This window comes from Saccopteryx bilineata, chromosome 4, assembly GCF_036850765.1.
Source record: "Saccopteryx bilineata isolate mSacBil1 chromosome 4, mSacBil1_pri_phased_curated, whole genome shotgun sequence".
In the NCBI taxonomy this organism is placed as follows: Eukaryota; Metazoa; Chordata; class Mammalia; order Chiroptera; family Emballonuridae; genus Saccopteryx; species Saccopteryx bilineata.
Window position 1 is genome coordinate 81491459 of NC_089493.1, and position 25602 is coordinate 81517060.

At 47.0% G+C, this 25602-nt stretch overlaps 1 protein-coding gene across 1 annotated transcript in view; it reads right to left on the bottom strand.

Moving 5' to 3' along the window:
* The window catches only part of BUB1B (BUB1 mitotic checkpoint serine/threonine kinase B), a 65708-nt gene extending 62740 nt beyond the window's left edge, over positions 1-2968 (bottom strand). Inside the window, exon 1 of the mRNA XM_066277118.1 lies at positions 2747-2968. Within this exon, the coding sequence (XP_066133215.1) occupies positions 2747-2778 (32 nt within the window). The 5' untranslated portion in view covers positions 2779-2968. The remainder of the gene's footprint in view (positions 1-2746) is intronic.
* Positions 2969-25602: the final 22634 nt, after the last annotated feature.

A 25602-nucleotide genomic window follows, 5' to 3' on the forward strand; every position in this document is an offset into this window, starting at 1 on the left:
GGGATCGAACCAGCAACCTCTGTGCTTTGAGATGATGCTCCAACCAACTGAACTATCCGGCCAGGGCATCACATCTTTTTAATATTGTATGACTCCTATAACAGCCATGTCATTTATTTTTATTTCCTCCATGATCTAACATAGGATTTGACACTGGTAAGCACTGAGTAAATACTGAGTTCATCTGAATTTCTTCTCCTGTTCTTAAATTAGCTATTAAATTATGTCAGTTAAATGTCCTAAACTGAGTTGGGACTACTCTCTTGCTTTGCTTCCTCCTTCTCCTGCCTTCTCCCAGACCTGCTCCTCCCAGTCTTCCCCCATCTCAATTTCACTTTTTCAGTTGTTGCTCAAGTCAAAAGTCTTAGCTCAGTCAGTAGAGCATCATCAGAGACACCAAGACTGCAGGTTTGATCCCGGGTCAGGGCACATACAGGTATCGACCAATGAACACACAACTAAGTGGAACAATAAATGAGTTTCCCTCTCTTTCTGTCTTCCCTTTCCAGTCTTTATCTCTCTCTAAAAAAAAGCCTTCGTACCAACCTTGACAGTCCTCTCATATCTTTGGCTCTACCTTAAAACATCAACCTATTCTGCCTGACCAGGCAGTGGCGCAGTGGATAGAGCGTCAGACTGGGAGGCCAAGGACCCAGGTTCGAGACCCTGAGGTCGCCAGCTTGAGCGTGGGCTCATCTGGTTTGAGCAAAAGCTCACCAGCTTGGACCCAAGGACTCTGGCTCAAGCAAGGGGTTATTCGGTCTGCTGAAGGCCTGCAGTCAAGGCACGTAAGAGAAAGCAATCAATGAACAACTAAGGTGTCGCAATGAGCAACAAAAAGCTAATGATTGATGCTTCTCATCTCTCCATTCCTGTCTGTCCCTCTCTGACTCAATCTCTGTAAAAAACAAACAAACAAACAAACATCAACCTCTTCTCACCACATCTACTATGTACAGCTTGGCTCAAGCCCCCACTTTTGTTGCCTGGATTACTTCTCTAATCTCAATTGATTTCCTTACTTCTATCCTGTCCTGCCTTTAGTCTTTTCAAATCTGCAGCCAAAGCGATCCCATTTAAACTTACGTCAGATAAGGCCTTTCTTTTGAACACTCTGCAATGACTTTTGACTACAATTAGAATAAAAGCCAAGTCCTTACAATACCTGCACCCTCACCTTTTCTCTTTCCTTTCCTTTTACTCTCCTGGTTCATTCTGCTCCAGCTACTTGCCAGGTGCAGCTTCTTCCCCAACCCTCACAGTCTAGCCTTTGTACTTCTCCCAAATACATGCACGACTAACTCTTGAGCTTCTTTGCAAGTACTGACCCAATGACACCTTCTCAGTGAGACCCCCTGTTCAAAACTATTTAAACTTGTACCAACCCCTTCCTTCCCACCAGTTTTTAAAAGTAGTGACCTCCATCTAACTTCCATTTATTTATTTATAATTTTAATTTTTTTGGTTTCGAACTTTATTACACAAAGAGCACGGAGAAGAGTAGGTCGGACGTTGCCGCGCTTCTCGCGAAGAGGACAAGGCAGACTCAGTTGCCTTCTTCCTCCACCCGCTGCGGGCATCCTGGCGGCGCTGCCCAGGAGGAATGCGGGCCGGGGGCGAGGCGGGCGGCCTCCCCCGGGGCGGTTCCCGGTTCCCAGCTCGCCGCGGCCGGCCGCCGCCCCCGCCATGAGCGCCGCCGCCGGATACAGGCAGAGTCGCTGCCGCCCCGGCCGCCGCTGGCTCCAGTCTGCCGCCATTCTTCGTTCGCTGCGAGCGGCGGCGACGCTGTGGGGCTCGGGCGGAGGCTCCATCTTTACCGCGGCCCCTCCTGCGAGGGGAAGGCCCGCAGCGCGGGTGTCCGGCGCCTCCGCGTTCCCCCGTTCCCCCGGCTCCTCTCACCGGCGGTACAAGCTCCTCCGTCACTGCTTTCGTTCGCGGCCCGGATCTCGCTGGAGTTTTTTCTCCCCCACTTAACCCTCCCTCCGCGTCACTCACCAACACTCCGCTTCTCCCAGCTGCCCCTCATCTAACTTTTAGTTTATTTCTTTTATTGTCTGTTTTCCATACCCTCATTCCACCCCAGAACCTAAGTTTCACAAGAGTAGGGATTTTTGTGTCTTTTATTTTCTGCACCTAGCCCTTAGTAGGTGCCAATAAACATTTATTGCACGAATTAAAGAGCTCGTGACATGACATTTATGCACGTATTGTGCACCCCGAAATGAAAACACAGAGGATTACAACCTAGAAGAGCTGATCAACATTTGCATATGGAAAAGCAGCAAGCATGCAGAGAAGGGCTTTTCAGATTTCTACCTATGCTACTGGTATAATCATAGCACCTTCCATTGGTTAAGCACTTATTTAGAGGCAGTTATTTTACAAATACTTTTAATTCTCCCGGAACCCAGCAAAGTAAGATTAATATCAGCATTTTCCATATCGTGATGTGTCCAAGGCCAAACAGCTAGCAAATGGCTGAGCTAGCACACAAATGCAGGCTTCAAACTCCAAGTTCTTTGTACGACTGGGGTCCCACAGCCTCTTTAGTGTGAAGCTGCAGGGGCGGGGTTCGCGGTGCGCGCCCCGAGGTCAGGGCTGATCCCGAGTCTTCACCTCCACCCCTTGCGTCCGACTTGGACGGGAAGGAGGTGCGGCCTGGCCTGCTCTTCTACTTTGACTGTTCTGAGCGGGGCCTCTGGCACCATCGGGTCTCTCAAGCCCAGCTCTCAGCTCCCGTACATACCTCAGAGCACCCTCTTCCTTCTTCGCCGCCATCCTGAATTCCCGGCTCAGGTCCTCGACCTCCCGCGGGCCTTTCGTCAGGGACGCAGACCGTCTGGGTTTCCCTCCGTAATATGCCGTTACAGGTATCGAAGCGACCCTCCCCGACAAAGGAAAAGTGCGCACTGGTTGACTCGCTCACAAGCGAACCGCCTCACGACCAGCCGCCAACTTTCAAATTTAACGGTCCCGCACGGACGACGTGGCTACGCCCCTCCGCTTTGATCGTGCCTTTTCTCAAGGCATTCTGGGGCTTGTAGTTTATCCTGGGTTTAGCCACGCAGTCGCGATGCATAATGGGAGTTGTAGTTTCCAGGATCGGTGACTTCCCAGGTGCCGCAGTTAGGAGCGGGGATTGTAGTTCTGTAATCATCGTACCATAGTTGCAACTTTAGGTAGGCTACACAATGTTTCTAATTTTCTTCATCTGCAATGTGGGGATGATATTGCCATGCTTTCATCTGTACTGCGCAGTCCACAGGCAAAAAAACACAGCTATGCCACAGCTCCCAAGATTTTACCTCTTTTCACCTTCAGGAGATCGCCTCCACTGACACTGCACCCTTGGGTTGTGCTCCAGTTTCCTGAGGAAGTAACCATGGTGGGCTCAGTTGTGGCCAAGAGAGCAGTGGTTTCTTGTTTATTTTGTTTTTTGAATACGTTCAAGGACGTGGGAGCCTTCCTCTTACCATTGTGAGGATGGTGGGAGAGGTGGACATTCCAGAGTGGGGATTTGGGAGTAGGTGTCCACTATTCCTTGGCTCTTGGTTCCCAGCTTTTTCTGTCTTTATTCTTAACATGTGAGCTCTTATTTTATCTGCATTTTGGGGACTCTTGATTGCAGTGGAATGAAAATCCAATTCAAATTGGCTTAGTCACAAAAGATAATGTGCTGACTGATATATAAAAGACAGCAAATGATGCTTAACCCTACCTAAGTGGTGTCATCAGTAGGCCTCCCCATTTCTCACCTCTTTCTTCTTCATGTTGGTATACATACTGTCATTCTCCGTTGAGTAACATCTTAGGAATTTATCCTTCTAGGTTCATATTAGGATTCAGGAGTCACTCTGACTAACTCATTCCACCGACACATTCATGGGGTTTAGTGAATTTGGAGCTCTAATTGTTCAGGCCCAAATCATCTGTTTCACCTTGAGACTGAGGGGAGGATGTGGTTCCCTATAGGAAATTTTAGTTACTCTCTACTTCCAACTCTTCTACACTGAGGAAGCCTTCCTGAATTATGGGAGATGTGATATAGGATTCTCTCTCTGGCTTATTTTCTCTCTTTTCTTACACTGGTACTGACATAGACCCATTTCCTTTTCCCAGGGTGTCCTGTTCACATCTGTGACTCTTCAATTTCCATTGCTTCCTTTAAACTATTTTGGAACTGTAGCTTTTGCTCCTTTGATTTTAGTCTTTCTTGTAGCCTAGTCAATTACCCCATAAATTGTGGTACAACATGGAACACATTCAGGCTAAACCCTTTGCTTCTTTCACCAGAGAAAATAGGAGATAGGGAAAACAAAAACAAAATGTATGGCAGTAGTGCTCTGTGGTCTTATTTAGACTGTGAGTTCTTGTTAGGCTGGACTGTGGCTATGTGGCCAGCCCAGGGCTCAGATGTGATTCAGGCTTCAATAACACCCACCAGTTGTGAAGAAAGTCAGGTTTAAGCTCTTAACGCAGTTATAGTCCAAAGAGGCTGAGACGAAGGCTCAGGCAAGTGCTTTAATGTGCTAAGCGTGGGTAGGACACAGCAGATGTGGACAGTGAGCTAGACACAGTTTGGGGGCAAATAAACAGGCAATTTCAGTACATTGCTCCACAGCCAGAGGTAAGTAAACACAGGAGGCCATGGACACACATAAGAGGAGCTTCCAACCTAGGCTTTGGGGAGAGGAGAAGGTCAGGGAAATTTTCCTGGAGCAGATGATGAACCTGAAGGGCAGGGGGGATTTGGCATAAATTTTTAGCACAACAACTCAAGTTATGTAGTTGCTCAAGTTTCTCTGTAACATGTGTCCACCTCCCCTCTATTCCCCGCTCTTGCCATTGAACTCTCACACTCGAGCCTGTATTCTTTAGACCTGCTGGTCCATCAAGACTTACATGTCCTTAGTCCTACTCTCTCTCACTTAGCTATCACATTGAAAATGTATGAACAAATTCACACTAAAATGGTTCATGTTTGAATGCAGTATTTTCCACATCATTTTCTAAGATGCTAACAGATGTTACAGGGGAATAACTGTTTGGTGTTCAAGTAAGTTTCTGAAATTTTGAGTTAAATGAGCACTTTTAATGAAAGGTTCCCTAAAGCCCCTAATATGCCAATCTAACATGAATCTCTGAGGGGGTGTATTAGTTTTCTATTGCTGCTGTAACAAACCACCATAAACTTAGAAGCTTAAAACCACACCAGTTTATCATCTTACAGTTTGGTATGTCAGAAGTTTGACTTCATCTCGTTGAGCCAAGCAAGGTGTTGACAGGACTGTATTTCTGGGGGCCCTTTGGGAGAATTCATTTTCTTTTTCTTAGTTTTTAGAGGCATTTACTGGTGGCCTGTGGCCCCCTTTCTCCACCTTCAAATCCAGCAACATATACCTTTCTGGCTTCTTTCACTCTCTCTCTTTCTCACCAGTCAGGAAAACCTTTTTTTCCTTCTAAGGGCTCATGTGATTAGATTGGGCCCATCCAGATGGTAGGATAACCTTTTATCTCAAGGTCCTGAACCTTCATCAGATATGCCAAATCCCTTTTGTTACATAAAGTGATGCATTCATGGGTTTCATGGATTATGGACGTCTTTAGGGGCCATTATTCTGCCTGCTACTGGTGGGGCTGAAATATGTTGGCATCTCCCAAAATATTTGATCCCGAAGAAACTTCCTCAAATATCTTTCAGAATAGATTTTAGGCTCTTTGTATTTTAATAGTCAGCCCAGGAGAAGAAAATGCATAAAGTAATATATCTTAATGGTGGAATTTCAGGCACACTAGCAACTAGTAGCAGTTGGGGACTAGCAAGTCCCTCATTTTCACCCATTTACTTTACATGCAAAACCATACCTATCAGCACCAGTGGCTGTTAGAAGGATTTAGTTGTCAGAAAAAAATCTATGCTGTCTTGCTTATGGAGATATATGTGTTCTTGATGGTCAAAGGCTGATTTCCCCAACTTTGCCTTCATGGACAAAGTTGTACAAAATCCAGCTTTAGTAGGCTAAACGGCAAAGATGAAAACCTCTGGGTCTCCAGGAAACTCATGCTTGTTTACTGTGCAACCACAGGAGGAGGGAAGGACTGTCCCAGGGGTGGGAGGAAGGTCAAGAGAGACCGAAAGGGGGTGTGTGTGTTCAGGGCCTGAAGGAGACCACATCTGGGAAAGCAGCATCACCATGCTGGCCTTTACCCCAGCAACAGGTCAGCCAATCAGAGCAGCATGTGCATCTTGTATTTACCAGTGACGAGGTGTCTTGAGGTAGAAGAACCAATGAGAAAGAGACATAATAATCCAAACCATCTTGTGTTGCCAGGAGGAAGGGAGGTGAAGGGTGAAAAGATACATGAGTCCAGGGCTGGGGGCTACTGGCTGCTGCCCAGTTGCATCTCCCAGTAGCTATTGCTGACGGGGTATCCAAGGAGCTGGGTTTCTCTCTTTAATTTCATGGAAACAGCTTTCTGGACTATGAGTCTACTGTTTTTTGCAGAACTCTCTTACTCCTCATGGATCTGCTCAAACCATTGGAAATTACCTGACCCAGAATTTCCACACTGATACATGCAAAAAATGTACATGCTGAATGAGGAGATACCAGTTATTAACTTTTCTACATCTGACCAAAGAGCCAAAAGGTCAGAATAAACCACACACTGAAAACAGAAACAGGGCTGTTAAGGAACAAAATAAGATTTGGAGTTAAATAAGCTATTTAGCAAATAGGAAGTACAAAATTAGGCTGTTTTGCCCTGGAATTAACTTTCCCAGAGCTTTGTGCCCCAGGAAGGTCTTGGAGAATGTAGAGAGTTCCCAGGTATTCATTACTGTACTCAGTTTACACATGAGGTGATCCAGACTCAAATAAGTAAAGTGAATAAGAGACTTCCCATTGAGGAAAAGCAGAGTAGGGTCTACATGCTGCCAGCCTCTTACTTCAAGTCCAGGATTCCAGATGCTACACCCTTCAGTTCTAAGTTAAGGGATTCAGACAGTTTTAATGTTTAAAAACTTCAGCTTCTGGGTGCCACTTTCAGTGGGAGGAGTGAATTCAGGGTCTCCTAGCATCATGTGTAGAGGGAGTCTCCACTCACACCAGTGTGTTAGATCTTTCCCCAGAACTGATGGGTAGGATTCCTGACAAGCAATTTTGTTTGCATTTGAGGAAGAGAAGTGGTAGAAGCAGGAGGGTCTGCCCATGGGCTTGTGGGGAACAGGAATGGGGAGGGCCACCTGATATTCACCTTGAACAGTGACCCTCCTCAGCCTGGCCCCAAGGACTCCTGGCTTTTGTGGAGAGAGGGCCTATGGCAGGGGCTGCAGGAGTCGGTTCTGTGTGAGGCTGGCCTCCAACAGCACTTCTTCCTGCCCACGTGTTGAGGGCACAGCCAGCTCCAGCATATCAAAGACTGGCCATTTTGCCTTGGCCAGATAGCTCAGTTGGTTAGAACTCCATCCCAAAGCACAGAGGTTTCTGGTTCGATCCCTGGTCAGGAAATATACAGAAGAAGATTGATGTTTCTTTCTCTCTGTGTCTCTCTGTTTCTCTCTCCCTCCCCCTCTCTCCCTCCCTCCCTTCCTTTCTCTAAAATCAATAAAATAAACAAACAAACTAAAAGACTGGCCATTTTGAAAGCACTAGGAGGCCATGCCTGAGGAGGCACCTTTCAAAGTTTATCAGTCCAGAGTGGCCTCCTTTTTCTAATCCACACAAAGCACTGTGTGTGCTAACTGGAGGTTCTTTGGAAAAGCCGGAGAAATTTTCATTACTCGGTTCGTGTGGCTCCGTTGCGGTGAAGCCTGAGGAAATGAGTTAGTACGGGTCTCTCCTTGTTTAAGGAGGTGGTGATCCCATGATAACTGAACAGCAGTTGGGATGGCCCTTGGCAGAGCCCATCAATGTGGGAAAGCCCACAGGAGGATGGAGTGTCTGGGGTGGGTTTGTCTCGGCTCTCATTGCTCCCTCGCTCAGATGTTGCCTCCTGGGACCTGGTGCAGACAGTGGAAAGTTTGCTTCTGACATTCTGAGGGGCCCAGCCGTGGGAGGTATTCCTGCAGATCTGGACTCTGCATTGCTTTTCCAAGGAAAGGCCAGAGGTCAGAGGCCCCCAGGCAGGGAGAGGGTGAGACAATTGGAAACAACTGAGTTTGGCTGACTGTGGGAGCCAAGCTTAGACATATTTAGATCACACAGTGAGAAGCAGACCATGGCTAGATGTGAGATAATTCAGAAAAGAATTATGTGAGGTGACAAACTATTTGGCCTCTGTTCCCACCTCTACCCTATACGGTAAAGGCTGTTCCTTTTTACCCTTGTCTGGAGGTGTGGGTCTTCCCCAGGATTAGCCAACATTCTTCCTTTCTTAAAACAATTCTGAGACTGAGAGCTGGGGAAACCTGAATTTGAGACTCTTCTCGAGCAATGTTAGAGCTCTCTTCACATTCCAGAATCCCTGGCTTCCTCCTGGGCTTGAACAGCCCAGCAACAAGAACGCCGGTCTCTCGATTCAGGACAGAACCTCATAAGCTTCCCCTCTTCTTCGCAGAGGTCTCCAGGACGTGTCGTCTCTGGGAAGTGCCAACGCCTTTCTTCCAACACAGACTCCAAAACAGAAGCAGGGAGAAGAGAATCCAGAGAGAGGCAGAGTTAGAAAACGTCATCTCCTAACAACCAAAGACAGAAGTGGATCAGTCCGACCCTGTTTCTGATTTTCCAGCCAGACCCTACTAAGGAGTTAAGGAAGATGGTGGGCATTCTGAAGGAAGAGGCAGGGAGGTTTGCCAGCTGCATGTTTTCACCAGGGGAGCTGTGGTATTGGGAGGCTGGCTTCTGCCAACCGGGAGACATGTGCCTGGATACAGATTACCTATGGCGCTGTCATGGGAAGGACCCTGCCATACAGACAGGTATGAGAGAGGCTCATCCCTCCCATCCATAGACTGCACGTTCCTCCTCAGCTGCAATGAAATTGAACCTACAGGCTCCTCCTAGCAGTCAAAGCCTTTGTGTTCCACTGTTTCACTCTCTATCCCTCACTGGAATGTAGAGCCATGAGGCAGGATATGGCAGTTCTTGCTCATCACTGAATTCCCAGGACCAGGCTCATTAAACACTGGTTAACTAACTGAGTAACTGACAGAAGTGAACAATAGAGAATAGCTAGCACGTGACCTTGTTAGACCAAGCACTCTAGGATGTCATTTATTCACTCAACAAATATTTATTGACTATTTTTTGTCAGGTGCTGTACCAGATATGGGTATAAATAAGAAAAACAGCCTGACCAGGCAGTGGCACAGTGGATAGTGTGTCAACCTAGGACACTGAGGATCCAAGTTTGAAACTTCAAGGTTGCCGGCTTGAGTGCAGGCTCACCAGCATCAGTGTGGTGAGATCATAGACATAACCGCATGGTCACTGGCTTGAGGCCAGAGGTTGCTGGCTTGAAACCCAAGGTCACTGGCTTGAGCCCATGGTCACTGGTTTGAGCAAGGGGTCACTGAGTCAGCTGGAGCCGCCTGGTCAAGACACTTATGAGAAAGTAATCAATGAACAACTAAGGTGCAGCATGAGCTGATGTTTCTCATCTCTCTCCCCGTCTGTCTGTCTCTTTCTCTCTCTCTCTCTAGCAAAGAAAATTTTTTTAAAAAATTTATAACACAGCAGCTTATGAGCTATAGTTCAGGGTGTGCTTAGAGTGTAGGGAGCTCAAAGAGGACACAGCCTCTTCTCCACCTGAGCCTGAGGGCTGAAAGAAAGCAGATCAGAAAGTGCTCACAGGAGTCGTCTTGAAAAGGAGTTACGAGAAGAATGGCTTTCCAGGTAGAAGGAATAGCATGTCAAATACAGGGAGGCAAGAGAGCGAGTGCACTGAGTGTCTGGGGAACTGTGGATGGGAGGTTAGGAAAGGTGTAGGGACCTGGCTGGAGATGCCCCTGATTCACTACCTGGGAAATAGCAAGGTTGGAAAGCAAATCCAGCCCCTTCTGCTCCCAGTCTGGGGTGAGCATTCAACTGTAGTCTGGAAGCTGGATCTGTTGCAACTGAGCTCTCAACTTTCCCAGCCACAGAGCCTCCTTTTCCTGAAGATCTTTCTCCACTGTCCCAGGTGAGAAGGGGGCAAAGCAGGGCACAATATGGACACCTTACTCACCTGGATGCCTTTCCTTCCTCACTAAGTTGTTCTCATCTCTGGCCTGACCAGGTGGTATGCCCCAGTTGGTATGACTGGTTGGGCTGCTGGTCCAAGCACCTATCTCTCCCAGAGCATGCCTGTGTTTCCCCGGCTCCTGTTCTTGCTGTCCCTGTTCCTGACATGTTCTCATTAGCTGGTGTGTCTCCTCCTTGACCAGTACTCATCACTTGGCACCATCCCTCTTCCTACTTGAGAATGGAGGGCACTGTGAAGTTTAATTTCTGAAATTTTTCTTGCCTCTTGGACCCTTCTGCAGACTGTGGAGGCCCTACTGCCAGGCACACTGTCTAACTGCAAGAACACTCCTGTCCAGGTGGTTCTGCTTTCCAGCGGGCATCTGGAGGGTGAAGGTATTTCTGGTTGCCTTAGGGATCGGGGAGCCCTGTGGGCATTTCATGGGGATGGAGCAGGGCTGCTCTGCAAGGTGGAGACAACCCCACATAACTGATTGTCCCATCCAAAATGGTCGTATCCTCCCCCACTGAGAAACACTGCATTAGGGCCCACCTGACTCACAGAAATGCAATTTGTGTAAATCTCTACACCAGGGCTTTTTAAGTGTCACTGTGCACATGAATCACCCGGGGAATTTGTTAAAATGCAGACCCTAATTCTGTAAGGCTGGCCTGGGACCTGTGCTAAAGCGCTCCCAGGTGTTACTCAGGTTGCTGGTTCAGGACCATACTTTGCGAAACTAGGCTCTACAACTCGAATGCGCGTATTTCTTTTAGGGAGGGGCATTTTGTCTGCAGAATTTGTTGACCTGAATATTGTCAAATATTTGTTTAGATCAGTAGTTTCTGTCCAAGAGTGACTTTGCCCTCCCCCCAGGGGACATTTTTGACTGTCACAACTAGGGGGGTGGAGGCAGAGGTACTACTGGCATCTGCTGGGGAGAGGCCAGGTATACTGCTACACATCCTACAGAGGACAGAACAGCCCCTCACAACAAAGACTCATCCAGCCCAAAATGTCAGGAGTGCTAAGTTTAAGAAACCCTAGGTTAGATAAAAATTTTAAAGAATGTGAAATATATTTGTGAGCAGTCTGACTTCACTGCAAGTTGGTGATTCTAGTCACAATGCTGTGAACACGTCACTGACTGAGGCTTGGGCCCTCTGAGCAGGAGCAGATTAGCAAATTAGAAATTAGAAACACTGGCCCTGGCCGGTTGGCTCAGCAGTAGAGCGTCGGCCTAGCGTGCGGAGGACCCGGGTTCGATTCCCGGCCAGGGCACATAGGAGAAGCGCCCATTTGCTTCTCCACCCCTCCGCCGCGCTTTCCTCTCTGTCTCTCTCTTCCCCTCCCGCAGCCAAGGCTCCATTGGAGCGAAGATGGCCCGGGCGCTGGGCATGGCTCTGTGGCCTCTGCCTCAGGCGCTAGAGTGGCTCTGGTCGCAATATGGCGATGCCCAGGATGGGCAGAGCATCGCCCCCTGGGGGGCAGAGCACCGCCCCTGGTGGGCGTGCCGGGTGGATCCCGGTCGGGCGCATGCGGGAGTCTGTCTGACTGTCTCTCCCTGTTTCCAGCTTCACAAAAAAAAAAAAAAAAAAAAAAAAAAAGAAATTAGAAACGCTGGTCCGGGTTCAAAAACTCTGGTAGTAGGTCTGAGGTTCAAAACTCTGGTAGTAGGTCTGAGGTTTCACAAGCCTTGGAAATCAAATTTCTAAAAAATCTACAGAGGGAGGCGGGGGGTAGTGGGATGAGATAGAGAGGAATGGGATGAAGGAGGCGTAGGTAAGTAGATATTTTAGTTCTGGCAATGGGTTTTTATGTTTCTTTTGTATCCTTTATGTTTCTTTTGTATATTTTTATTTTATGTATCTTTTGAAATAAATAAACATAAATAAGCACAAAAGTAGGCTATGCCTAGATCAAAGAAGAAAGAGCTATAGACCAAGGACTGTGATTATGCCAATGCACGTGGGATTAAACAAAGAGAATTACCCAGAGTTGAGTGACTAATAATAAAGTAATACCACTAGACTCGTGGCAAAACTGTCTGTGAGCGGAGGAGAACGTGACAGGCTATGCAAAAAAGACAAAAGTAGGCATCTTGGGAAGCATGCCATTTGCCTTAGATCTGACTCCTTCCCAGCATATGCATGGTGGAGGAGGGAGCTGGAGGCATGGGAGGCAGTCTCTTCCCTCTCGTGTTCAGTTTCAGCCAAGTGGGATCCGTGAGGACTGTCCCACAGGGTATCACAGTCCCAATGGCTACAGGTCATGTCTGGACAACCTGCTGCCCACAGGGGCCTCACCTCTGGTCCTCTGGCCAGCCCTCCGGGAACAAGGTATCCGCCCTTGCCCCACCCCGCCTCTGTGATCCCCAGTCTGGCTCATCGTGCTCAGCTACTCCGCTAGATGGACATGGACAATTGATAGTGTTTTCTTTGGCAGCTCTCTGTGCCCCCAGAATTCCTCACTGTCCTTATGTCCCTTACTTTCCAGTTACCCAGGCTTATTGTCCACCTATTTCCTATAAAATCTCAACTAGTCCCAAAGTGCTTGGATAGTATACTTTGCTTCAGACTTTCTCTCCTACCCATATCCAAACTTACTTCTCCTATGCCCCTTCCTCCAAAACACTTCACTCTGAGACCAGCTAATTATAAACATCAGAGAATTTCCTTTAGTGATGCTGTTGGGTTTTTTATTATGCTAACCTTTCCATGTGGGATATGTGTATTTTGACAGGATATTTGGATAGCTAATGTCCCAATTTAGAGAAATAACTCCAGAGGTGGGAGTTCTTTCATCTGAGGTAGAAGTTAAAAATCACCAAATGTCAAAAAAAAAAATTAAAAATCACCAAATGTCAGAATGAGAAGAGGTCTTGCAGATCTTCGAGTGCAGAGATTTTCAGCCTGCATGCTGTGTCACGCTGGTGTGCTGCAAGAATTTTTAAAACAAGCGATACCTATTTAGTCAGGAGCACTGACCTTTTTTCCCTTAGATTGTCAAATGTAAAAAATGACAACAGCCAACACAACAATAGCCATCTGGGGTGAATGAATCAAAATTATACCTTGGCAAATATATATATTTGTGTGTGTGAATGTGTGCATGCGTGCGTGCGCGCACTGTGGAATTTTAGTAATTAATTTATGTGTGCCAAGAAATGAAAAAGGTTGAAAATCACTGGTTTAGTGCAACTGTCTTCCAAGCTCATGGGACTGAGGTTCAGAGAAACTATTTGCCTAAGGTCACACAGCATATTGGGGGTGAAATTGAGAGCACAACCCAACTCCCATTCCTTCCTTCAGTCAGTCACTCAGTCAACAAACCCTTTTTGAGCATTGCTATAACATGCCAGGTGCTACTAGGCAGTGGGTACACAAATAAGATGAGAGTCTTGTCCCGGGTTGCTGATAAAGAGGTGTGTTAAGTCACCAAGTAGGCTTGACTTGACTTGGCTGCCAGGAAATTGGATGTGAAATGTTGTATGCAGGTACAATAATTACTCTTAACAGCACATTTTCTGGAAAAACCATCACCCAATTTTTATTATACGCCTTTTATTCATGTATCCTTGTTTGCATGATTCTATCATTTCTTTGTCATTTACCATAAGTTGTCTCAAATTATTTTGGGGAATAAGTGGAGTGTGAACAGCAAGTCTTAACATACTTATATCAGTAAGGATTAGGTTTGGCTATGGGTAATAAATACTCAAAATACCCATGGTTTCAATAAGATAGACGTTATTTCTCTCTCAAGTGACTGTCTTGGGGTAGGTAGGCCATGCCCAACATGGTGGCTCCGCTCCACAAGTCCTCAGGGTGCTTAGGCTGCCAGCTGCAACACAGGCCCTCTTGCTAATTACCCGCCAGGAGCTAAATAAAGGACCCTTCAGATAAGCAGAGGCACCAGCCCCAGGCCTCACCCACGACACATCCCCTTAGCTCCAGCTCCATCTCACCTGCTATAGAGAGGACCTTTCCTGAGGCCCACAGACACTCTAGACACCTGAATCCCAGGAACATTTTGGGCTTGGATGAAGTTTGCTTGCCACGTTGGGGAGCAGAATGTTATAATAGAGAAAAGGAGTTGAGTTGGGGCCCCATTCAGCTGCTATGGGAGGAGAAAAATATGGCTTCTTCAGAGACAAAGGCCCGAAGTCTAGCATGTAATTCCTTGGAGTATGACCTTCCCAGAGGCCTGTAGTGGAACTGTACTGGAGCCAGTCCCTGAGTATAGAAAGACAACCTGCAGTGATATAACTGGTTTATGAATAATGTGATTGTGGTTTTAATTCTAGTTGATTACCTTGTTTGGCATAATGTCCTGGCTTCCCAGTTTCTGTTGTCTTCCTGTCATCCTCCCTACTTTCCCAGGAAAGGTCTAACAACATGGTGCCATTAGCCAAGAAGTATGTGCCCTGACCCAAGCCCTGCTTCTCTTGGGTAAGCGGCTTTTTGTCAGCTTTTGCACAAGCCTGGCTGTGGCTTGGTGCAGTCAAGGGCAATCTCCCATCTTGGGTCAGCCCCAGAGTGCTTCTTGGCCCCCTCTCCACCCTTCCAGAGCTGCTCCAGGCCAGGCTGAGCCTCCCAGGCTCCCCACGAAGTCCTGAGCCCAGCCGCCTACTCCTTCCTGTGTTGGATCATGGGGATGCATTCAAAACCATCAGAGTGGAGCAGTGGCAGAGAAGGAAGGCCCCGTGGGGCCAAGCAGGGACTTAGCCACCCCACTCTGCAGTCAGACTGGGAGCCACGCCAGAGCAAGCATAGAAATAACTGTGTAAAACAATAGTAGTGATGGATAGTAAAAGGGGGAACTTTTAATAATTATTCTTGGATAACATATATGCTGGGGTTATCCTAGGCCAGTGGTCGGCAAACCGCGGCTCGTGAGCCACATGTGGCTCTTTGCCCCCTTGAGTGTGGCCCTTCCACAAGATACCACATGCAGGCGCTACCTCGATAAGGAATGTACCTACCTGTATAGTTTAAATTTAAAAAATTTGGCTCTCAAAAGAAATTTCAATCGTTGCACTCTTGATATTTGGCTCTGTCGACTAATGAGCTTGCCGACTACTGTCCTAGGCTAACCTGTACATATGGCCTTCCTAACTCTAAGGGAGGGAGGTACCCATTGGGCCCCACGCCCACTGGCCCTCCATCTCACCAGGGCGTTACAATCCAGGTTAACTTTCACTGATCTCAGCGGCCAAGTGGTGGGTTCTACTACCTGGGTTTGAATCACCAGGAACAGAGTCCTGCCTACTGGTCTCTGAGGATGACATCAAAGCTGATAAACCAACCCTCTTCAACTCCAACCCTCCACCCCAGGCAGATGTGCCTCTCTTATTTCCATTCCTCATGCCTTGATGAGGGGCACAGGCAGGACTCTCTAAGGACTGTGGAGCCATCCATCCTCATGGGAGATGTAGCTCCAGGAGAAGGGAGTCACAGGGGGCTGCTCCAGAGAACACTAGGTCTGCGTTTGAGTTTGCTGTCTTTCTGCATTAAAGAGAAGGTGTTGGGCCCAAAGAAGGAACTTACAGCTCTAAAATCTCATGATGCTGGGATGGTTCCTGCCCTGTATAGATACTGAGTGGCAAGCCTAACATTAATCAGCTTTATCCCTCAGGGCTGGTGTTAGACTTAAGGTTGTACCAAAATCTGCACTCCTTCAAAGCAGGCCTGATTTGAAAGAAGAAAGCAGGCTCCCTGCTTAGAAATAGCATATAACCCACGAGGAGTTATACTCTTCCTGGCTGCTTGGTCCTGTTTGTGTTATTCTCCCTTTATAAGAAGGGTCCACATCTGGGTCCTCTGCACCTCCCTCTGAGGCACTCTTTCTAGCTGCTTTTTCAGAAGCTCCTCACAGCCAATCCTGGGCCTTCCTTGCCTACAGAAAACGTCTACACTGGCCAGGCCAACATTGTGGTTCCTTCCTTTCCAGCAATTTCCATCAGAATGGAGAAAGAAAATGTAGGAACCCCAATAGCATATTTACCTGAATCATACAGATGTTGGTTTCATGCACACTTCTCTGAGTTTTTGTGTCTCCTCCCACCCCACCCCTACCTCAGATCACCCTTTTGTCAAATACTCTTAGACATTAAATCTGTCAAGTGGTTTGAGGTTTGAAATCTACCAAAATCTTGTGCTTTTTGATTGAAACCAATGACATTATCTCTTTCTGCTGTGCTCTCTTCTATGCCTCTGTTATGGTACATCTCACCCTCCCATGCTGTATTGTCTGGATTTAAAGCAGAGTGAGGTCAGGGACCTTGGCTTTTCTTCTTTGAATCCTCAGCCTTGCTAATCAATGTGTGGTTCACATTATAATAAGATCTCCAGGTGATTTATTAAAGTCTGAGCAACCCTATTCTAGGCATTCAACACAGGACTCTTTCAGTTTTGGCGTGAGTCAGGAAGTGGGTACACTTTATGTATGGTTAGAGGCAATGCACTTTTGAAATGACTTGTTTTGTGGGTCTGTTTTACTGTTCCTGTTAAACCACAGCAAGGAAAAACTTATTGGGAGGAGGTTTTGGCTGAATGTCAGCACAGAGAAGCTGTAGCACCTCCTGCAGGGGAAGCTACAGCCCCTTTCTCCAAGGCTTGCTTCTGGCACCAGCTGTATTGAACAGAGCCTTCTGGATACTCCCAAAGAGGGATTAAAATTGTGGAATCTGCAGGCCTAGGGAAGGCTGTGGGAACCCAGAGGTTTGGGGACCCTTCTCACACCATTCCATATTGGCAGCTGCCATCTTGGCCTAAGTGTGGACAATCTTGTGAAGAAAGAAGGTAACTGTAGCAAAGCCATGTATGTGGCTCTGGCCTGAGCTTTATGCAGGATCTAGAGACCTTGCCCACCGTTCGGCTTTGTCCTTCTGAGACCAGATTACTAATGGCATAAGGGCACAGAACTCACTGGGAGTAGAATTTGGGACCAGAGGTCAGGGCAACCCAGACTTCCCTCAAATCTAGAGAGGCTCAGGCCGGCCCTGGATGCTGCCGTCCATGCTGCTCTCGTTCCTCCAGGCACTGACTGGCTTCTGGGGCAGAAATCTGAGTGACAGCTCATTAGATTCAGAGAGTAGTGGAAATCCAAACTTCAGAACAATCTGTTTGGCTTTGTCCTGGAGCCAAGCTGGTCAGGAATGACCAGAGGACAAAGGGTTCCACAGATATGGGAAGAAAACAGCATGAAACTTTAATGGGGTGTTTTAAAGCAGGTGTAATGGATCTGGGCCAAATTCCCCCACACTCCCAGGTCTGCTTCTCTGCCTGCCTTGCTGGAGATTTCCTCATGAGTCTCCATGCTGTCGCTCGCTCCTGTATGTCTGTCCCACTGTAGCTACGATGCAGCTTCTCTGGAGGGGTGAGCACTGTCAAAAGGTATGTGCCCCACAGGCCTCCTCTTCCCAGACTAAGGAGCTCTGTGCAGCCTGAGGATCCTGTGGGGCTCAGGCCTGCCCTAACCCAGTGTTTTCAGGAAGGAGTCACTGCGCCATGGCCTCCCCTGGATCAGGAGAGAGAAGGGAGGGCAGTTGGGGCTGGATCTGGAGGGAAAAGAGGAAGTTGAGAGGGCACTCTGTGATTTAATCACTGTTACACTGTGATTAGGTCTCTGTGACACTGGGTTTCTGGCCCTCACTCAAGGAGGCCCCAGAGTAATGGCTGCTTCTGGAATGCAGCACTGTCTTGCCCTACCCTGTGGTCATGCCACCTGCTTCCCACAAAACAGCTTGAAATACTGACTTTCACTGCAGTCACCATAGGGAGCCCTAATTAATTCACTGTGCATGTTTGCTTCTAACTGTATGTAAATATATGCAAATAAGCACAACTTGTGTGGCTGTCCCAAGATGCTTAGTGCTATTTTTGTTCAGATTCCCAAGCTGGGATTTTGAGGTTCATGTGGGCATTCCAGAGGGTTGAGGGCATTGAAAGATTTGGACCATTTCTTTCTTTCTTTTTTTTTTTTTTAAGAGGAGAGATAGTAAAACAGACTCCCACATGTACCCTGACTGGGATCCACCTGGCAATCCCATCTGGGGCCAGTGCTCCAATCAACCAAGCTATTTTTAGTGCCTGAGGCTGATGCACAATGCTCAAACCGATTGAGCCACTGGCTGTGGGAAGGGAAGAGGGAGAGAATCAAATAGTCGCTTCTCCTGTGTGCCCTGACTGGAAATCGAACCCAAGATGTCCATACACCGGGCCAATATTCTATCCACTAAGCCAACTGGCCAGGGATGAGACCATTTCTTTTGAAAGAAAACAACCCATTTTCCTCTCCACTTTCTTTTCTTCTTTCTTTTAGACATTCAGCCCTAGATTCAGAGAAGGAAGAAATGTGAACCCAAACCCGAAGAAGAAAGCCCCAAGTCCTAATGGGAATGGGCACAGCCTGTGAGGCACTGTCTCCCCTGTGAAGAGTCAGGGTCACAAGATTGTCTTATTATTTTTTACAATAATTTAAGAATTAAAGTAAACTTTATGCTCTGAGTTTTTAAGTTATGTGCTAGGAATGTAGATTGTAACTGAAAGTGGATTCAATCACAAGTTTGCTGTAGCCCCATCTGGGGAATTATTAGAGAAATATTTAACATAAAAGTCTTACCTTGTTCTTAATTAGTGATAGCTCTGAAAGACGCAGACACTGAGTAGCAGGGACACTGGTGGTTCTGGGGGTGGGGGGCCACAGAGAAGGCTTGGACAGCTGACTAATCATAAACCTGCCTCTCCTTCCCTTTTCTGGGAAAGGGAAGGGAAACTAACATTTCCTGAGCATCTATGTGGTCGGCACCATGCTAAGGACATGCATGTTTTGTCACCTGGTTTAATCCTCATTTTTTATAAGCAGATGAAGAAACTAGGACTCGAAGTATTTTATAATTTATAAGAGGCACAGCAGGATTTCTCTGTGTCTGAGGACTCCAGACCCCACCCTTCTTTCACTGCTAGCTACTTCTCTAAAACAGCCCGTAGCAGAGGAAGCGTCTGCTTTACTGGCCAACATAACCAATGAGTCTAATGGCCATTCTCCCTAATTGCAGGCCAAAATCTGCTGCTCTTAAAGGCATCATTTTGCAACACCACTTATACAGGAGGGCATGTGGGCTCTAGGTTACCCCGACTTCCATTTCACTTTTATACTCTGTTAAGCTCCATACTGAGTTCTCTTTCTGAGAAATCATCCTGAACTTTGAAGGTACCAAAGATATGCCAGGTTGGGCGGAGTGTAGCCAGCACACATGCGGTGCACAGGCTGCATCTTGGGACAATCTGGATCAGTGGACGCTTGAGGCTGGTAAAGGACCTTCCTTGTTTCATGAATAAGTATTTGGGTGATGTGAGACCCTCTTGTGCTGAAGGCAGATGCCTCCTTGTCTTCCAGAGGGAATTCAACACTGAGTGGTTAAAAATGAACATCAGGCTTAAGCTCTCATTGTCTGTTTCCTGGGATGGCAGTAGATCTAAGGGAAGGGAGCGGGATGCATTGTTTCGTGACCCCCAGCTCAACTTCACGTTAGGCAAGAGGCTCTGTCTTCTCTGTGTGTCTCTTCCTGTCAGGTAGATTTGGAAGAAGGAGCATAAGATGGTGTAATGCCGGTGGCCAAGACCAGGCAAGTTCACGTTGGATTTGGGCAGACGGTAGAAAAACTGCGGAGCCAGAAAGGGTTGGGCCATTCCACTTAGTAAAGTCTCACAATGTTAGACAAACACACAGGCAGGGGAAACCGCCTCTCAGGCAAACAAACAGCAAAATGGCCCCTCACAGTGGCAGGCAGGCAATCCACACATCTGCAATCCCCCTGAGCACAAGCACCCATAGCCTTATATAGGCCATGCACACGTGGCGCTGCCACGTGCTCACTCACTAATCAGGCAAAGTGCTTGCAGTCAGGAAACCAGGGAGCAAGCCTAACATAGCTGCCCCACATTCCACCCCTTTAGTGTTGCTCGCTTCACAATCTACATGACAAGAAACAGACTACAGCAACAGCAAAAGTTACACAATAATTACAAAGGTGCCCTTCACAGTGTCTCCCTGAGCACTTTGCCCAGGGTGTCACCTAGAGGCCCACCTCTAACTTCTCACCCCATGGTGCCAACAAGGCCACCCATTGTAGTGGGGGGCCTGTACAGTCCAGGGCCATTCCATTGAGAGCAAAAGTGCCCTTGGTGCCCCTCTGCAACTGGGTGAGAGCAACTTCCTGGTACAGGAGGGCATCCACAGGTGCCACCCCCCCATCAGGGTCTCTCATGGTCCCAGTCTAAGATCAGTCCATGATAGACAGCCCAGCTGTCTGTGCAAATCAGCAAGGTAAAGGTCCATTACAGGCAACTAGGTTCACAAAGGGCCTCAGGGCCCCCCATTCCTGCCGTCATGGCAGCTCTGAAGACACTGCTCTAAGGAGGAGCACATGGCAACGGTGGTCAACCTCTCCACCTCTGCTCCAGACAACATGATGCCATCCACCCCCTGTCCCGCAGCCGCACCAAGCAGGCTGCCAGGGGCTCAGTGGGTTTCTGCCTGAATTTCACCCCCAACTCCATCAGCTGTGCCTGGGTGTAGGGCCAGACCACAGAGTGCTCCACTACCTGGGGAGGGGGCTGTGGCTGCTGCTGAGGGGACTCCTGGCTGCTGGGTCTTTACCTTCTTGGCGACTACCGGCGGGAGCTCTGAGTCTGCAGACAGCAGTTGCGGCCTGAGCCTCCCCCTGAGAAGAAGAGTCAGAAACACCTGCTCCTGCTGACTCAGAGCCACTCCACCGGCAGGAATGCAGCTCTATCTAATGCACCCTTCTCGGCTCCTGAGGCTGCCGGCTCTCAGCCTGAAGCTGACTCTCGAGCTCCTGAACCTGCAGTTGTTTCTCCAACAGCCATCGCTGCCAACGTTCTGCTTCCAGGGCAGACTGCAACCTGTTCAGCCTCCTTCTCCAGCGCTCGCTCCAGTTCAAGCCATTGCTGCCACTGAGTCCGAAACTCACTCTGGAGCTCTTGACCTCAGGCTACCTCTCACACAGAGCTCTTTGTTTCCTCTGGAGAACTGTAAAAAACAACCAGCCCACGGTCTCCAAAAGGACAGCAAAGTGCAGCCATAACAACAACCAGCCCTCTACCCCACCCCTCAAGGGTGTCAGCAGCTCCATACCCATCTGCTCCAAATCTTGCCCACTACACCACATGTCATGCCTGTGGCAAGGCCAGGCAAGTCCACACTAGATTCAGGCAAACAGTAGAAAAACTGTGGAGCCAGAAAGGGTTGGGCCATTCCATTTAATAAAGTCTCACAACGACCTGACCTGGAGTGGCACAGTGGATAAAGCATCGACCTGGAATGCTTAGGTTGCCAGTTTGAAGCCCTGGGCTTCCCTGGCCAAGGCACATATGGGAGTTGATGCTTCCTGTTCTTCCTCCCGCTTCTCTCTTCTCTCTCTGAAAAATGAATAAATAAAATCTAAAAATTAAAAAAAAAGTCTCACAACGGTGGACAAGCACACAAGCAGAAGAAATCACCTCTTAGTCAAACAAACAGCAAATAGCCCCTCACAGTGGCGGGCAGGCAATCTGTGCATCCACGAACCTCCTTCTCTCTCCAGTGCAAGCACCCATAGCCTTGTAAAGGCCATATACGGCTCACAAAAATTAGGGGATATTTTATAGCTTCATATTCATTTTGAAATATCCCCTAATCTTTGTGAGCAGTATATGTACACATGGCACAGCCCGTACTCATGTGCTTGCATCTGGTAACCTCGTGAGCAAGCCTAACATAGATGCCCCACAGATGGAAAAGGAGTATCTTAGGCAAGGGCCTCTTCCATAACTTGTATTGTTAATTTATTAATTTTAAAGTTTGAATCTTCTCTTTCTTTTGTTAATGCAAGACTCTACCTAGAGGTATAACCCTAAATACCAAATGTACATTTGGATAACCTGTGGAGCTTTAAAAAATTCTGAGATCTGACCTGTGGTGGTACAGTGGATAGAACATTGAACCGGAATGCTGAGGTTACCAGTTCAAAACCCAGAGGCCACCTGGTTTAAGCCTGGCTCACCGGGTTGACCAACAGATTGTCAGCTTGAGCCCAAAAGTCACTGGCTTGAGCCCAACGGTTGCCAGCTTGAGCAAAGGGTTGCTGACTTGGGCTTGAGTGTGAGGTCTAATCCCCAGTCAAGGCACGTATGAAAAGCAATCAGTACACTAAAGTGAAGCAACTATGAGTTGATGCCTCTTGTCCTTCTCCTTCCCTCTCTTTCTCTCTCTCAAAAAAAAAACCAGTACAAAACTAAGGCCTCAACCCTAGAGACTCTAATTGGGCTTGTGGGGAGCATGGGCATCGGGATTTTTTTTTGAATCTTTTTTTGTTTGTTTGTTTTTGTATTTTTCTGAAGTTGGAAACGGGGAGGCAGTCAGACAGACTCCTGTATGCACCTGACCGGGATCCACCCGGCATGCCCACCAGGGGGCGATGCTCTGTTGCAACCAGAGCCATTCTAGCGCCTGAGGCAGAGGCCACGGAGCCGTCCCCAGTGCCTGGGCCAACTTTGCTCCAGTGGAGCCTTGGCTGGGGGAGGGAAAGAGAGAGACAGAGAGGAAGGAGAGGGGGAGGGGTGGAGAAGCAGATGGGCGCTTCTCCTGTGTGCCCTGACCAGGAATCGAACCTGGGACTCCTGCACGCCAGGCTGACGCTCTACCACTGAGCGAACCAGCCAGGGCCAGCATCGGGATTTTTTTTTTTTTTTTATTTTTTATTTATTAATTTTTAGAGAGAGAGGAGAGAGAGAGAGAGAAGGGGAGGGAGGAGCCGGAAGCATCAACTCCCATATGTGCCTTGACCGGGCAAGCCCAAGGTTTTGAACCGGCAACCTCAGTGTTCCAGGTCGACGCTTTATCCCACTGCGCCACCACAGGTCAGGCCATCGGGATTTTTTTTAAAGCTCCCCAGGTAATTCCATGCAGCCAATGTTTAGAACTACTGCATTCAAATCACCTGGCAGACTTATTAAAACACAGATTGCTGGGCCCCTCCCTCTGAGTTTCTGAGTCAGTAGACCTGGCAAGGAGAGCAAAAATTTTCATTTCTAACAAGTTCCAGATGGTGCTGATACTGCTGGACCAGTCACTACACTTTGAAAACCACTGTTCTAGAGTGACTCTTAAGGTGAAGGCAACTGTTAATTATTACTATTACCATTTATCTAGTACTTACTATATGTCAGGCACTTTGGTGTCAGAGATTTTACATATTATAATCTCATTCATTCCTGTCACAGCCTGTATAATATGATTGTTTAAGTAAAATATATGCTGTTTTTATAATGCTACATTTATTTTGTATGTGCTAGATTTGACTCCCCGACTACAACATACACCTTCTGAAAATAGGGCCAGTGATTTCTTCCATTCTTCTTCTGGACTTTCTTTCCCTATCCTATGATATTCACACAGTGCTGAATACAAAGTAATAACTATGATTTGTCGAGCATCTGCTAGGTACCAAAGCACTCGGTGAGGTGTTTTGCTTAGTTTACTTTAATTTCTACTCCCCAACAACCACATCAGAGGGTGCTATAATTACTTCCATTTGACATTTAAGTTCAGAGAGGTTAATTTACTTCCCATATCATCAGTAGGTGCCAATGCTGGGATTTTTAATCCCCATTTGTCTGACCCAATCCTGTTCTTACCCTATTATTCTGGGCTTCTTAACTGTGTCACAGTATTATCTCTTGCAACCTGATTGAATCCTCAAGGAGTCCTGGCTCCTTTTTCAATGGCCCCTGGGCATGACTAAAGTAGAAAAGGATTGGGGAAGTCTTCATGACTTTGGAGATGCTGGCCCCCAAGGGCCATTGGCCCCTGCAGCCTTTATCTCCTCAAACCACAATACTTAGCGCATAATTGATGCACAATAACTATTTACAGGCATACTTGGAGATATTGTTGGTTTGGATCCAGATCCCCATAATAAAGCAAAGTATAATCTTTTTGTTTGTAGATGGTCTTGCCTTCAATTTGTAAAAAATATTGCTGAAGCACAATAAAGCAAAGCACAATAAAACAAGATATGTCTGTATTTAATAGAATAGTAAGTACCGAATGCCTGTACCTTATATTATAGCACATCATTGCACTAAATGTCCTCTACTACTTCTGTGTAAATTGTACCTCCTCAAAATATGAAGATAACAAAAGATTGGCAAACCGATATCAGCAACATATAAAAAAAAACATTATATACAAAGTAGAATTTGTTCCAACATTGCAAGGTTGGCTTAATATATAAAATCAATTGGCCTGATCTGTGGTGGTACAATGGATAAAGCATTGACCTGGAACACTGAGGTCACTGGTTCAAAACCCTAGGCTTTCCTGATCAAGGCACATATGGGAGTTGATGCTTCCCACTCTTCTCCACCCTTCTCTTTAAAATGAATAAACAAAAATTTAAAATTTTTTTAACTAAAATCAATCAATATAATACCAAATATCAAGAAAATACAGGACAAAAATTACATGATCATTTCAATAGACACAGCATAAACATTTGACAAAATCCAACATGTTTCATGATAAAAAACACTCAATAAACTAGTAATAGAAGGGAGCTTCCTCAACCTGAGAAGGGCCTTCTATCAAAACTCCACAGTTAAGCCTGACCTGTGGTGGCGCAGTGGATAGAGCGTCGACCTGGAAATGCTGAGGTCGCCAGTTCGAAGCCCTGGGCTTGCCTGGTCAAGGCACATATGGGAGTTGATGCTTCCAGCTCCTCCCCCCTTCTCTCTCTCTGTCTCTCTCTCCCTCTCTCTCTCCTCTCTAAAATAAATAAATTAATTAATTAAAAAAAAAAAAAACCTCCACAGTTAACATCATACTTTATAGTGAAAGACTGAGAGCTTTTTTTCCTAAGATCAAGAACAAGACAAGGATGTTTATTTTTGTCACTCTGTGCAACATTGCACGGGAGGTCCTAGCTAGGACAATTAGGCAAGAAAAAGTAATAAAAGTTATGCAGACTGGAAAGGAAGAAGTAAGACAATATCTATTCATAGATGACTTGATCTTGTACATAGAAAAAAGCCTTACAAATCCTCTAAAAAGAAAAAATTTTGGTAACTGAATTCAGCAAGATTGTAAAATAACAGGTCAACATATAAATATTAATTGTATTGCCTGACCAGGCAGTGGTACGGTGGATAGAGCATCAACCTGGTATGCAGAGGACCCAGGTTCAAAACCCCAAGGTCACTGGCCTGAGCACAGGCTCATCTGGCTTGAGCACAGGCTCACCAGCTTGAGTGCAGAGTCACTGGCTTGAGCGTGGGGTCATAGATATGAGCCCATGGTTGCTGGCTTGAGCTCAAAGGTTGCTAGCTTGAAGCCCAAGGTCCTGGCTTGAGCAAGGGTTCACTGGCTCAATTG